Below are 13,495 nucleotides of genomic sequence, written 5' to 3' on the forward strand. Positions count from 1 at the left end.
TAACTGTGCCGCAATTCACGCGAAAAGCAAAGATACTGTTCCAAATATTTTACTCTAGGTCAGGCAGCACAAAGCAGTTATTCACGGTCTCCAGGTGTGTCCTAAACTAACTCCTGGAACTACAAAACCTCACATCCGCCCTTTCCAACACTTTACATGTGCCCCACATCACATAAATGTGCTGCACAGTACTTTCCCTTGCCAGTTCACTCTCTTGATGAATTTTCTTATCTTTTTTGTGTAGTCCTTTGGTTACGTACAATCATAATGCCCATACTTTTGTTTTAATTGTGTGTTTAAAAATAGCATTGATCATTTCAAACTAATTTCTATATCCTTTTTGTAGTCTGATTGATATCAACCACAAAAAATCATGTAAAGGTAGGTTATCCATGCATAGTACTGTACTATACTCTTTTTGTTCAGAATAAAAAGGTTTGTCTTTCTCCTGTTGAATAGAAACAAACAGAATTGATTATTCTTTACATAAGGAGTACTACCAGTGGAACATCAAAGGTGAAGGAGTTTTAAATATACCGACTCGTATTGTTTGTGCCTCCTTAAACTGACATAGCATTTTGTTGTTCATTTTTCTTTTAGCAATGTTGAGCAGAAGTTACATTGTGCATGCTGGTACATAAAAGTACAGCTATAAAGAAAACTTAAACTGAAGAAAATGGTCTTGTTTATTTGTACACCATATAGTATATACTACTGTATTAACTAAGGCATATATTTGCAAGATGTTTTAAATTGATCATTCAGTAGGCAGAAGAATAATGCTGATTATTGCTTAGTTCTGTAATTACATATGGTAAATGGTATAGCAGATTTTACAATATTTATTCTGAAACAACAAAGTTGCTGGAACACTTGCTGTCAGAATATTTTTTCTCGACAAGAGAATTTTTAAATGAAACAGAAATACAAAGCCCTGGCTTAAAGGCCATGTCATCTAGCATGATTACAAAAGGCAAATGGTAAATTTAATCACAGTTATGCCAGTTACTGGTCTCATGGTTTTACTACCAAAACTGGTCTTTAACATTATTAAAATAATGTCCATATCAGTCATTTCGATTGCAATTCAATAGTGCTGCCTCACTTGGGTTCAATTCCTTGGGTGGTGTGGAGTTTGCATGTTCTCCCCAGGTTTGCATGGGTTTCCTCTGGGTGCTCCAGTTTTAACCACAGTCTAAAGACATGCAGGTAGATTAACTGTCTCCTGTAAATGTCCTGTAAATGTAAATGGCCCTGGAGTGTGTGCGCTTGTATCTGTGTGTGCCCTGTGAAGGACTGGCTATCCAGTCCAAGCACATCCTGTCTTGCGTCTGCTGCTTTCTGGGTTACGCCCCGGCTCTCCCACGACCATGTACTGGATAAAGCTGTTTAAAATGGATGGATTGAGCGACGTTCAAAAAGACTGCCCCTTTAGGCAGAGTGATTGTCCTTATCAAGCTGGAGTTTTCTCTCTCACTTTAGCAACACAACTTCTGTCAAGCTGATTGAAGATGTAGCTGATTAAACAAGCAATTTACTTACTTGAAACTTACTTAAAGAATAATCTTTATCAGGTAAACCACACTCTCATGTTCCTTTTGAAGCTCTAACAGTACTTTCATAACAGCACTGGGTATGGTTTACACATAAGACTTATTTACTGATTTGTAAAACAAGACTGTGTTCTTTATTTAAAAACCCTGAAAAGTGTTTTAACAAAGTATCTGGTAAAAGACGGAGAAAAAAATAAGGAATTTGCCACTTAAGTCCACTTAAGAAGCATTTATATTCACATCTATTAGTCAACAGAAAGGGTAAACAATTTCACAGGGATTGCATTACTTAGTATATATGAAAATAATCATCAAGCAAGGAATAACTATAGATTACTTTAGCTTCCCTCTGACCAACAGTAAGCAACTTCTTAATCCTAACTTCCTGACCATTAGATCCACATTGTAATGCACTTTGTAAACTGCAATAGCACAATTTCATTTTTTTATGCAAAACAACATTAATCTGAAATGATCATTAATTAATATAATTAATGTCATTCTTTGTACTTTATCTTCATTGACCCCTAGGCACTGTATAGAATCCATAATTACCTCCAAAAACAAGTGATCCTTGTAACTGTAACAAATTCACAAGACAATTCACAAGAAAATGACAAAAATATTGCAGCAGGTGCACTAAAACCTTATTGGACAGCGCATGTATTGTTCACTTCAAATGTTGTCACGTCACTATGAGCCTGCAGGATATGCAGCAGGTGAAGTTCTAGGACTTAATCAATGTAGCACCTTGCAGTGAGGCTGCCTTCAATCAGTACAAGTGGGATACTGCACTGACTGCAGGTCAGACCGTCACACTTGGGACTCCATCAATCAGTCCATAAAAATGAACATAAATATAAATGTGATGGTGTAAGTCTGTAACTCTGTGCCAGACACACCAATGTCCAATAGGGTGGTCTACACAAAACCACAATTCATCACCACATTTGACAAAGCTCCATAAAAGTCCACCTTAGATAACTCAGTCCAACTTTTAAAGGAGAACTGTGAGGCTATTGTTATATTCCAGGGCTAGAAAGAATCGGCATTGATGAATGAATTTTAAACCACAATAAAAGTAAAATGCACACAATAAACTGTAAAACCTCCAATTTACAGTACATCACAAAATAGATGAAATTTCCAAGTATGCACAGCACCATATTCTATTCTGAAATACCTGCTGCACAACCTGTATTTAACTTGCTCGTACATCACATTACATCAGTTATTACAGTGACTAGCGAGCAGGAAGGGCCGCATCACGTCACAATTTGTGGAAACTCTCTCTGTGGGAACCAGGGGTTGGTGACAACATGGCAACTTACAGTACTTTCACAAAGTTCACAAATTTGAGCTTCATTCCAAATTTGTAAAAATATACTTTTTACAAATTTTTCTATACCGTCAATGAATTTATTTGTTACTGAGATTTAATAACTGGTCTGAGAAAGTGGGACTGCAGTTCTCTTTTAATATACTGATAGCACACCGATAAATATGGGATATCGCTTACTTTTTTGCAGTCTCACAAGGCTTCACATTCAATGGGTTAAATCAACTCATCACTAGTACCCAATCTACTGTCACATTAATTAAGTGATTTAGTGCTAATGCAATAGTTAATCACTCAAGTGTATCACAGCAAGTCATGATCAATTAATCAAAATGACAAGCAAAAACATGATCAACATCCAAAATCTGTTTATTTATTAAAATAAAAAAATTAAACACTAAGAGAAGGTAGAACAAGAAGGTCCAGTACAATTTTTTGTTATTCCATGTGTTCGAAAAAATATTGTTTTAATGCTGTATGCCTTATTTCATGTTTCCCTGAAGTTTTTCAAATTGTTAATTGAAATTGTTCATTTAAAGTGACTTTGAATGAATGATACTGAAAGTCAGGTATAAAATGCTTAGTCACTCTGCAGCCGAATTACCAGCCAAATCAAGGGCACGTGCTTGACATTCCAATAGCTCTCTTTCTTACCACTGCAGTACGACATAAAAGCTGCACTGTTTCAGGTCATCTAAATGTTCAAACTCAAAGAGTTGGCTGTAAATAAGTTCCTAGCTGGAAGAAAGCAGGCTTTGTGCTTCAATGTGACTTTCACTGGGAAGAACATGTCTTTTGCTTCCAACAAAGAGTTTTAACATTTCTGGGCAGCAATCGTGAAAAACAAAAACGTTCTCAAAGATGAGTAACAGAAACACATCTAGCTTTACTGCACCACGCTAAAACAAACCAGAGTATCCTTGCAAATTCTTTGTGACAAATTTAAAAAAAAGAGTGTGTGCAAATATTCCAGATATTTTCTACAGAGGGAAAGATAAACAAAATGATTTGTTAATCACTTCACCGATACATTTAGAAGTCAAATCTAAACTCAGCACAGCTTGTGGTATTCAGCTAAAACACTGCATTGCGATCAACAATCTTAATACTGTATAGCCTGCTTGTTTATGAAAACCATGAAATGAAGGTCACTACAACACAGCAGTGAGACAGTATGTTTTTCTCATTATTCCAGCGTAACTGCTGTTTTTAACGGTTCGCTGTAAGGGTGGAGCAGGTGAGGACAGGACAGCCAACTTGCTTTTAAAGTAGGTCAGATTTTTACTGGATTACAGCACATACATATTAAAAAAAGGCTACCATTTGCACAGCACACTGCTTGTATTTTTGTTTTGCTTAATGAGCCAATGCATTTACACTACAAAGTAGGCATAACAACAACAGCTGTTACAGCTCTCCTTTCCTTATACCAATGTGAGCTCCAGGGCCGTACACACTTCATGGCAGGAATTCTCTACCTCTGCTCGCGTCATTGCACAGCTGCATGCATGCCAAGGGTTTGCTTTAACCAAGTACTTTGCCATCCTTGGTTCAGTAGTGACTATTACAATGTAAGGTAAAAAACGATTGAAATACGGAAACGTATATACACATATAATACAATGTTACTGTGTTTAATGTATGCCTGCCTGACTGATCCTTAGTTATTCTATTTATTGTAATTCTTTTTTAAACAGCCTTCATTAAAGTTTTCTTTCCCAACCTAATTTTGCAGTGTTTCTTTTTTACATTGCATTACAAACAAGGTACAGGCATCGGGCGGAAATAATTTAAAAGGACAATTAAGTGACAGCCACTGTTAATCAGAAGCATTTAGTGGAAGGGAAAATTGATTTTATTTTAGTTCCGTAACAAACAGCCCCAAGAGTGATACATTTAATGAAAACATTCCCTGTATTTTTAAATCTATATCCCGGCATTTAGAAAGGACACTCAGGCTTCAGATAAAATGCTACAATGGCGAATGAAAAAAAAACAGGAACTGGTCGCAAATTGCTCTGCAAATAAAAAGCATCTCTGAAGTAAAAACCTACCTTTCAATGGATCGTGTTCAGCTCTCATTATATCAATAAGTGAGCTTTCCAGGGAGTGCATGTTCAAGCTGTCATACATTCTTGAACGGTCCTACAAAAAAAAAAAAAGATCAGGCTTCGTTGAGTCATTGGGCGTTGGCTTCATATTGCAATATTTTGGCACTTAAATTCACATGCTGTATTTTGGCATTACAGTACATTCCATTAAACAAAGGTTTGTGTCCCAACCCTGCGGGTTATGATGCACTATGTTTTTTTTATTAAGCGAAACGTCCGTTTCAGAAACGAAGGACCAAACTAAATGCTAAAAATAATAGAAATAAATCTCTAGCATTATGCTAAATAGCAAGAACAACTTATACCTGTACAATTACCACATGCAGAACTACTTTGTGTCCTGTAGGGTTTATGAATACAGTTTCATTCTTAATTTTAATAATGTTAAAACAAATTAACAAGTAAACAAATGTTATTTTTCCTTAACTTAACTTTATCCCAGCTACACTGAAGAAGGCATTGAGGCAGAACCACGTTCAAGAAACAAAGAAAAAACAATCCCATTTTCTCCCATGCCAATCTGACCCCCAACCCAAAAAAGCTCTCTATATGTTTAAAATGCTTGACCATTCAATACATTTTCATTTAAAAGAGCATGTCAGTGAAGTACTCAAAGGAAGCAGGGCAATTAATGTTATGTCTCAAAAGTGAACTTACAAGTTTTTACTAAATAGAAAGAGGCAGTGACTGGTCATATCCTCTAAACATACCATGATATCTTATAATAAGAATAAATAATAATAAAATGTGTGATTCCTAATACAGATAGGGACACACGTATAAGATTGGGTGCTTGTGCTCCTGGCAAGTGCCCTGAAAACGCACCAGCGTCAAGGAGTTTGCCTATACTTCTTTTTTCTGTCCCCAGTCCCATATGTTACATTCCACCTAAAACTTTTTCACCAGCTAAAGAAACAACTGACTGAAAAATGCGCACCGAGCTACGGTATTAACAGTGGCATGAGTAAAATGAAGGAGATGGAGAGTTTTATCTGTCACTCCTTAGGTTCTAAGAAATCTTGTTTGGGCATGATGAATGAATTTAGACATCTAAGTATTGAGTCTATGCATGAGCACTTCTGCGTATATTTTAGCATGTAAATTTTATCTGGGACAGGGGCCAATAGCTACCACATGACACAGTCTCTAGTAAAGGAACCCCTCTTTGTAGCCATCTGTATCATCTCAAGTAGTAAGGGTCTCAGCTGATCTCAAAAAATGAGAAGAAACTGGGGTATGCCATCAAAGCCAGGGAGCTTGCCTTTGTTCACAGTCTGCAACGCATCTTTTAACTCTCCGAGAGACGTGGCAGCTAAAGGCTATCAAGAAACCATTATCAATACAGTGTTGGCTGTATATAAGCTACATAACGTCTGAAAAAGAAGCACAATGCAGGATTGGAAACCACAACACGTTTTGAGGACTTAATAAAGTAAATATTTGCAAAACTAGTATTATTGCAGAATCTTAAAAGTTAGAATATGGCTCAGTCTGCTACCATGAAAATAGTAATTCTGACTAACCCCCTTTCATTTTGGACAAACAGGCTTTATAGAGAGTAGAATCCAACAGTGTAGAAGTACTCGCAATGAAGCCCCTCACTGCATTATGCAAGACATGAGAATCGCTCATTGAGCCGTGAGCAAGAGAGAGCAATTCAAGAGGGTGGATTAATGAGGCAGGGGCCCTAATCCCACTCCTCATGGAAATGCCAATTCAGCACAGCCAATCAACCTATCAGCACGTCTTTGGGAGGAGGCAGTAAAATGAAGCACTCAGAGAAATCACATGGGAACACAGGGTAAATCCAGAAACTCCACATGGAAAGCCTCCCAGCGCAAAATCAGACTCAAGAGCCTAGAAGTGTGAGACTGTAGCACTAACTGCCACACTTTTCTGAAACCTAATTTTATTGAATTGCAATAATGTAATTTTCACTTCTGAAAAAAAAAACAGTTTGAATTTTTAGCTGTTTAGAAAGCAACACCAAACTTCAATAGCAAAAAACAAAATCGCAATATTCCCACTAGTTAAAAGTATTAATAAACTAACCACATAAGCATTTTGCAGACACAATGTATTTTTTAAAGGAAGATCACTGAACTAATTGGCAAATATTAGATGACATATGTCGAAGGAGAGGATGGGAGGACAATGTGTCTTCTGATACAGTAATCACCATGAGGCAGTCATTGTTACGAGGCTAATGAAAACAGTTCTGCCCAGACTATCTCTGCCTGACCTCCTTTTGAGAAGGGGGTTTTGAATCACAAAAAGCACAATCCACCCTCACCACGTTTCATTCTGAAAACCCATGGGAACGTCAAGGTCTATGGATCCCCAGCCAAGTCTGTCCGTCGGGCACATACAACTCTTTCTAGCTGTCCAGTGTGTGCAACATTTAATTACACATAAATAGGCTGTCAGGAATATCAAATTAACTGATCTGAGAAAACCCCGGAATAATAAGGAGGCAAAGTCAATAACAAGGCTCAGACATTATAGAAATATTGTAAAGGGAGAAAATAATGGCATAAAAGCACGGTGCAAAAACTGTTAATACAGTATATATTTACAGTATGTGCAGTTCTTAAAAATGGATGTGTTTTAAGACTCATTAAGCAAATATTCCAATTACAATTGTGTTATTATTTAGGTTGAATTCTAATAAAAGTTGCAAGGGTAACAAAAGACATTCAGTACGCAAAACAGTAAGAATGTTTGCTATGGAATGTTATTCAGCAGGGAATGCTCATGTCAATAAAAGGACTTCATCAACAATGGCATGTAAACCAATGTTGCTAAGAGCTTAGAGAAATAACAGAGAACAACAGGAGAGTTATTTCAGATGGCTGATAAAGCTATCTGTTAGTATGCTAAATTTAAACTCGCCACTTCTTACACAGAGTCTCAAGACAGTAGCAGCAATGTTACAGCCAAAAAACTTTTTTCGTTTTTTCACAATTTCTTTCAGAAACCACTGAGGAACTGGAGGCTTAAAATATCGTGTACAGCTTCCCTGATGAACAGCTGTAACTCCCATGGAAGACTTTTACCTTGGTAAAAACACTTCTTCGCAGCTACAGGACAGATACTAGCAGTTGAAACCAAGTCAAACTGACAGTTCACTGAAACCCTTTTTAAATTTTTACAATGTTTACATTTACATAAACATGTAGTTTATTTTGATCATAGTTTTTACCTAGTTCATTTTAAAGGCACAGCAAAAGATGATATTACTTTTTGTTTAATGGTGTTGCTTTAAAGAAAATTCTCTATCACTTTGTAATAAAATATAGGCTATACAGTAACTGAAAAGTAATAAATACAAAAATTAATCTGGGTTTACTGTAAAAAAAAAAATTCAAATTAACATTAACAACCTAATATGATATGCAGTATTATGTGCAAGAGTAAAATAGCCCAGTCAGAGGAGAAAACATAAAAGGTTTCTAGCAGTGATTAATGATGTAAACTGTACAGCAGGCCCTTCTCAGCTCAGACAACAAGTTAATTCAGGAATTATCACAACCCAAAAAAAAGCCAGTTCTTGAGGTTGTCTTCAAGGAAGCTTATAGAATTCCCCAAGAACAAAAAAGAAGAATTTGTAATATTTACTTGCAGTAAGACAAATTAGCTAGTGAAAGAACTGCTAAAACTACAAAATATTCAGCATTTACAATAATTTTGTCACTAGAAACACAAAACTAATATTTTGGGTTTTTTTAAGTACAAATTGGAGGTCTTGAACATGTATAGAATATTTTGGTTTAAATTGTCGGGAGGCATAATGGTCAGCATTGCTACTTTGTCGTGCTCTGGACATGGGGGGCTGTCTGCATACATGGAGTTTGTATGTTCTCTTGTTTCGGCTCCCCTTACAGTTGGGTATTGAAAGAAGTGGTCAGAAGATGGATGGGTATTGCTGATTCATAGGGACAACATGAAAATTATACACAGAAATAAATCAGACCAAGATCAGGCCAAAAGTTGTGAGGAGACGCCAACTGCCTTACCACTTTTTTTATTCCTATGGCTACTTTTATATCAATGAAAAATGTGTTTGCCTTTTCATCCATCCACTTTCTAACTGATTCATCCAATACAGGGTCATGGCTCATACTTTTATATTACTCGAAAACATGCATTCTTTGTGGCAGTAAAACAAAGATGAAAAACAAGCCATCCTTCTTATACAGAAATATCCATCATCCTCACGTTTAAACCTGCTGCAACAAATGGCCTACTTATAATAATAATACTTAATTCTTTGTAAATATAATAATTGAAAAAAGAAGGAGTGAAGACTTTAATTTTAGACCTCTGTAATAACTGAGAACTCAATGTAAAGAAATGGCAGTTGCGATAATATTAAAATACAGAAAAAATATAAACGTTTTAAATGCATCTAGAACTGTATAGATTTTTTGCACAAAAATATTCAAGGTAATGAGGATTGCAATGTTCTAATCTAACTTTTTTAAAGCATAGTTGACCACAAATGAAGCCTAGAGAACTAGTGCCTATATGAACCAAATACAGAGATAAATGTGGAAGGCAGCAGGTCATGGTAAATAAAAACTACACTTGTCACAGTGAGAGTTAGCACATCATCATATTATGACTTTCATTAACAGTTTATCCATCCAATTCTGCGTTACAGTGGCCCATAGCCTACTGCAGGAAGCATTGGGCACAAGGCAGGACAGATCCTGGACAGGATGCCAGTCCATCACAGGGCACAGCCATAAAAACACATACACTCACACCAGAGCCAGGTTTTTACAGGAGCTGATTAACCCAAGCATATCTTTGGAGTGTGGGAGACAAGTGGAGGAAACCCCAGAAACATGAGAAGAACATACAAACTCCACACAGATAGCAAGCACTGAACCTGAACCTAGGACCCCAGTGCTGTGAGGCAGCAATGCTGACCACAGCATCACCGTGCCACCGAATGAGGGTTATTGATGAGACAAAAAGTTAAAAAAGTGATAAATTTGACTGTGGAAATAAAGGTACCAGGGAATTGAACATAAAAAGATGATTTCAACAAATACAGTTATTTGGTTTTGAGGGTTGGTCATTTTAAACTTTCTAATGCATAACAGCTTCATGTCTGATTGAATTTTCTAAACTAAATTAAAAGTACCAATTGCCTTTTCTATTATTTCTCAATCTCTATAGTAATGTATGAAGGCAGTGTCAGTGACTGACAGATGCACTGTGGAATTCTGCACACACACCCACAAGTTTGGTCTTGAAGACATACCCCCCACTGCTTTAAGCAAAAGCAACACACTAAAACAGCAGGATCATTACAATGTGCTGCACCCTAAGGTTTGTTAGCAAGTCACCAGGGACTTCATGGATATGATTTTTCAGCTGTAGGCCTCGAAGCTAAGCTATGTTACATTGAGAAATCTACCAACTACAGTGCCTAAAGTCCAACAGGAAATATTCAGAAAGATTCTTTTGACAGGCCCTGATTGGGATACATAAAGTGTTACAGTGTAATGTTTCAAAGAAAAGTGTCAACAAACATCTGAAGATTTAACTTGCAAGTCATGTTCCTGCAGAACATTTGGAGGGTTTGAATGTGCTTCTATTAGTCTGCTAGACTAATCTTCCAGGCATTTGAGAGGTTTCTGACTTTAGCACCAACTTTTAATCAGATACATCAAGATTTATTATTCTTACCATAGCTGCATCAAAGGAAGGGAAGCTATAGTAATTTTGAAGCACAAGTTGTGGTCATGGAAATACAATTAGTTGTGAGGATATGGAGACAGGAATACCCAAGATGCTTTAAACCTCCAGACTGAAAAAAAAAACATTCCTAAGAAAGATTAAGCATCCGAAATATTCAGTGTCACACTGTTAATGGAATTTAAAAATTTATTCTGGCTTTCATCTCTGATGTTTATGAAAGGAAGGGGGTTTTACGGTATCAAAGACTGAAATAAAGGGAATCAAAAAAAGCACAGAGTGCAGAAACATGGCAAATCAAATTTAACTGAAAACACGAATGCCTGTTTTATAAAAGAGGTAAAAATGGAATCTAAAATGTGTGGTATCTTTTGTAATTAGAACAGGGTTGACAGAAAAAAAGGCCTGGGCATTCATACAGAACCAAAGATTTTTTTTTAACAAGGCAGTACAGGGTAATTATCAATGTGATAAAAATGAGGAAGACAAAGTTACATCAAGATTCAGGTCTGACCTCTATAAGACACACTAGAAATCAGAAAATAGATTTGAGTCTGGAATTCACAAGCAGGTAGATTAAAAGAATATTATGCCTTTAAAGCACAGAGCAATTCAATTGACATTTTCAAAGTCCTGAAGGGGGTGAATGTAACAATATGTGTTGGAGGCTTTGCATACAGACCTGGACCAAACTTACTTTGAAATTATGGAGAAATATGCCATTTCCACCATAAAAAGGACTTCTTTAAACACAGAGAAACTGATTTAGAACCAACGAAGAAAATGATGCCACAGCAGTCTCCCATTTAAAACTTTCAAGGACTGTCTAGCTCTTGGCTCCCCCATTACAAATTGAAGGATGAGCAAGAGAAGCTAAATGGAAGCATAAGAATGGCAATTTTAATTACAATTATTTTGGAAAAAACCTGAAACTTCAAAAATATTTGTTCAAGGCCTGATAACTCAAAAATCATTAATACAGCCTTATGAAAGCTTAAGCTCATTAAAGTTACAACTTCATCAAATGAGGCAAACAGTAAAATGTGTCTGCACCTTTAAGAGAAGACACTTGAAATACTTCACCTTTTATGGAAACTCTGAGGATACAGTACTGAACACGAAGAATACCAGTAGTATTCTTGACTTATAAAGTTACAAGTTTATTACAGAAGTAAATTACAGAAGTAAGAAAGATAACTGAAAATATACATATAAATACTAATATCCAATGTTTGTTGCACTTTGCATCTCATCATGTAAGATCCCATCATGTACTGTACTAGTCTTTCTAGCTTGGACTACAGTACATCTTTACACATTTGTCTTATAGAGAACAGTTTCCATTTGAAATAAACGTGTATAAATATGGATGTAAATGTCTAGAATCCTGCAGCTGTACTAGTGTCACTCTGCGTGCAAGTATAAAACTAGAATCATGCAAGATATTTTTTCTATTGTAAAAAAACAACCAAACTACTAGGTACTAATTAATGTATCACTGCAATGTACTCTATGAGGTACATTGGGTTTTCCAACTGATGTGTTAAATATGTGCACCACAAAAGTGCAGCTCTGCCCTTAGGAAAAACTACATATGTTTAGAAATTTAGTACCTGATTTGCTTTCTAAAGAATGCATGTTATTGTAACTGTAGCCATATTAAATGAAACATTGGTGTCTACATGAGTAATCTGTTATTGTCTAATGAATACATTTCACATTCATCTCACTTTTTAAACGTTCTCCTGTCCATTAAGAAATCTCTTCAAGGTTTTAAAAAAAATGTCTCCTTTTATTGTAGCAGTATTGGACAAACACAGATTATTGTTATGTTTATTTTTATAATAATTTCTAAAATAAATCCAGTATTGTGTTGCTAGGGGAACTTATAATAGAAAGTCAAGTTTTAAAACTATTTAAAAAATAAAAAAAGATTATATTTTGATAGAAAAATATTAAAAGATGTGAAATCTAAAGGCACAATTCCAACAAATATTACAAACATGAAAACCACGAGACCTGAAACAGGATTTCCTGCTTCTATGGCAGATGAGGCAATGCATTGTAAATTAAAATTAATGGTAACACGTTTCACAGACTCTTCTACCATTTTTGGTAAAATGCAGACTTTCGCAGATTTATTAATGAACCAAATTGTGCAAGCAATCAATTATCACATGTGACAACTCGGCTGCTTTAAATGACCCAAAAGAGGGAAGAATGAAGAGCGGGGCCCACTGCTCAGAAGATCAGGAACATTCAGACTGAGGCTTTTGAATTGATAACAGCATAAAATCTCTATTTCCTCTACTGAGAAACTCTGGTAACTAAACACATTACCGTAAATTATACATCTAAAAGTCATTATATGCAGCTGATAAAAAATGAAGTGATGACAAGGATTGTCATCAAGCACTGAATTGTACTTTATTAATATAAACAGAAATTGGTTTAAGAGATAAATAAGGACACCGGCAACATTGCTTTTAATGTTGTAGATTAGGAAATTCTACGAGCTTGGCAGCATTTTAATATGGGCAGTTGTGGTTAGGGTTCTGAACTTGTATCTGGAGATTGTGCGTACAAATCCCAGGTTTCCCACTGCTGTTACACCCTTCAGCGAGTTACTTTATCTGTATTGTTCCAGTGAAATATGCTGGTGAACAAAAGCAAAAAATATGTCACTTTGGATAAAAGGGTCTGTCAAATTTGTAAATAACATTCTATGAAAGAATATTAAATCAGCTGTATGGAACAACTGGTATGTGTGTATTTGAAGGATA

At 36.0% G+C, this 13,495-nt stretch overlaps 1 protein-coding gene across 3 annotated transcripts in view; it reads right to left on the minus strand.

Moving 5' to 3' along the window:
* The window catches only part of cpeb2 (cytoplasmic polyadenylation element binding protein 2), a 53,625-nt gene that overhangs the window by 23,489 nt on the left and 16,641 nt on the right, over positions 1 to 13,495 (minus strand). For all 3 annotated transcript variants that reach the window (XM_088628349.1, XM_088628365.1, XM_088628356.1), the window contains one exon: positions 4,947 to 5,037. In XM_088628349.1, the coding sequence (XP_088484475.1) occupies positions 4,947 to 5,037 (91 nt within the window). The remainder of the gene's footprint in view (positions 1 to 4,946; positions 5,038 to 13,495) is intronic.

This window comes from Lepisosteus platostomus, chromosome 1 (genome assembly GCF_059453375.1).
Source record: "Lepisosteus platostomus isolate fLepPlt1 chromosome 1, fLepPlt1.hap1, whole genome shotgun sequence".
Lineage (NCBI taxonomy): Eukaryota > Metazoa > Chordata > Actinopteri > Semionotiformes > Lepisosteidae > Lepisosteus > Lepisosteus platostomus.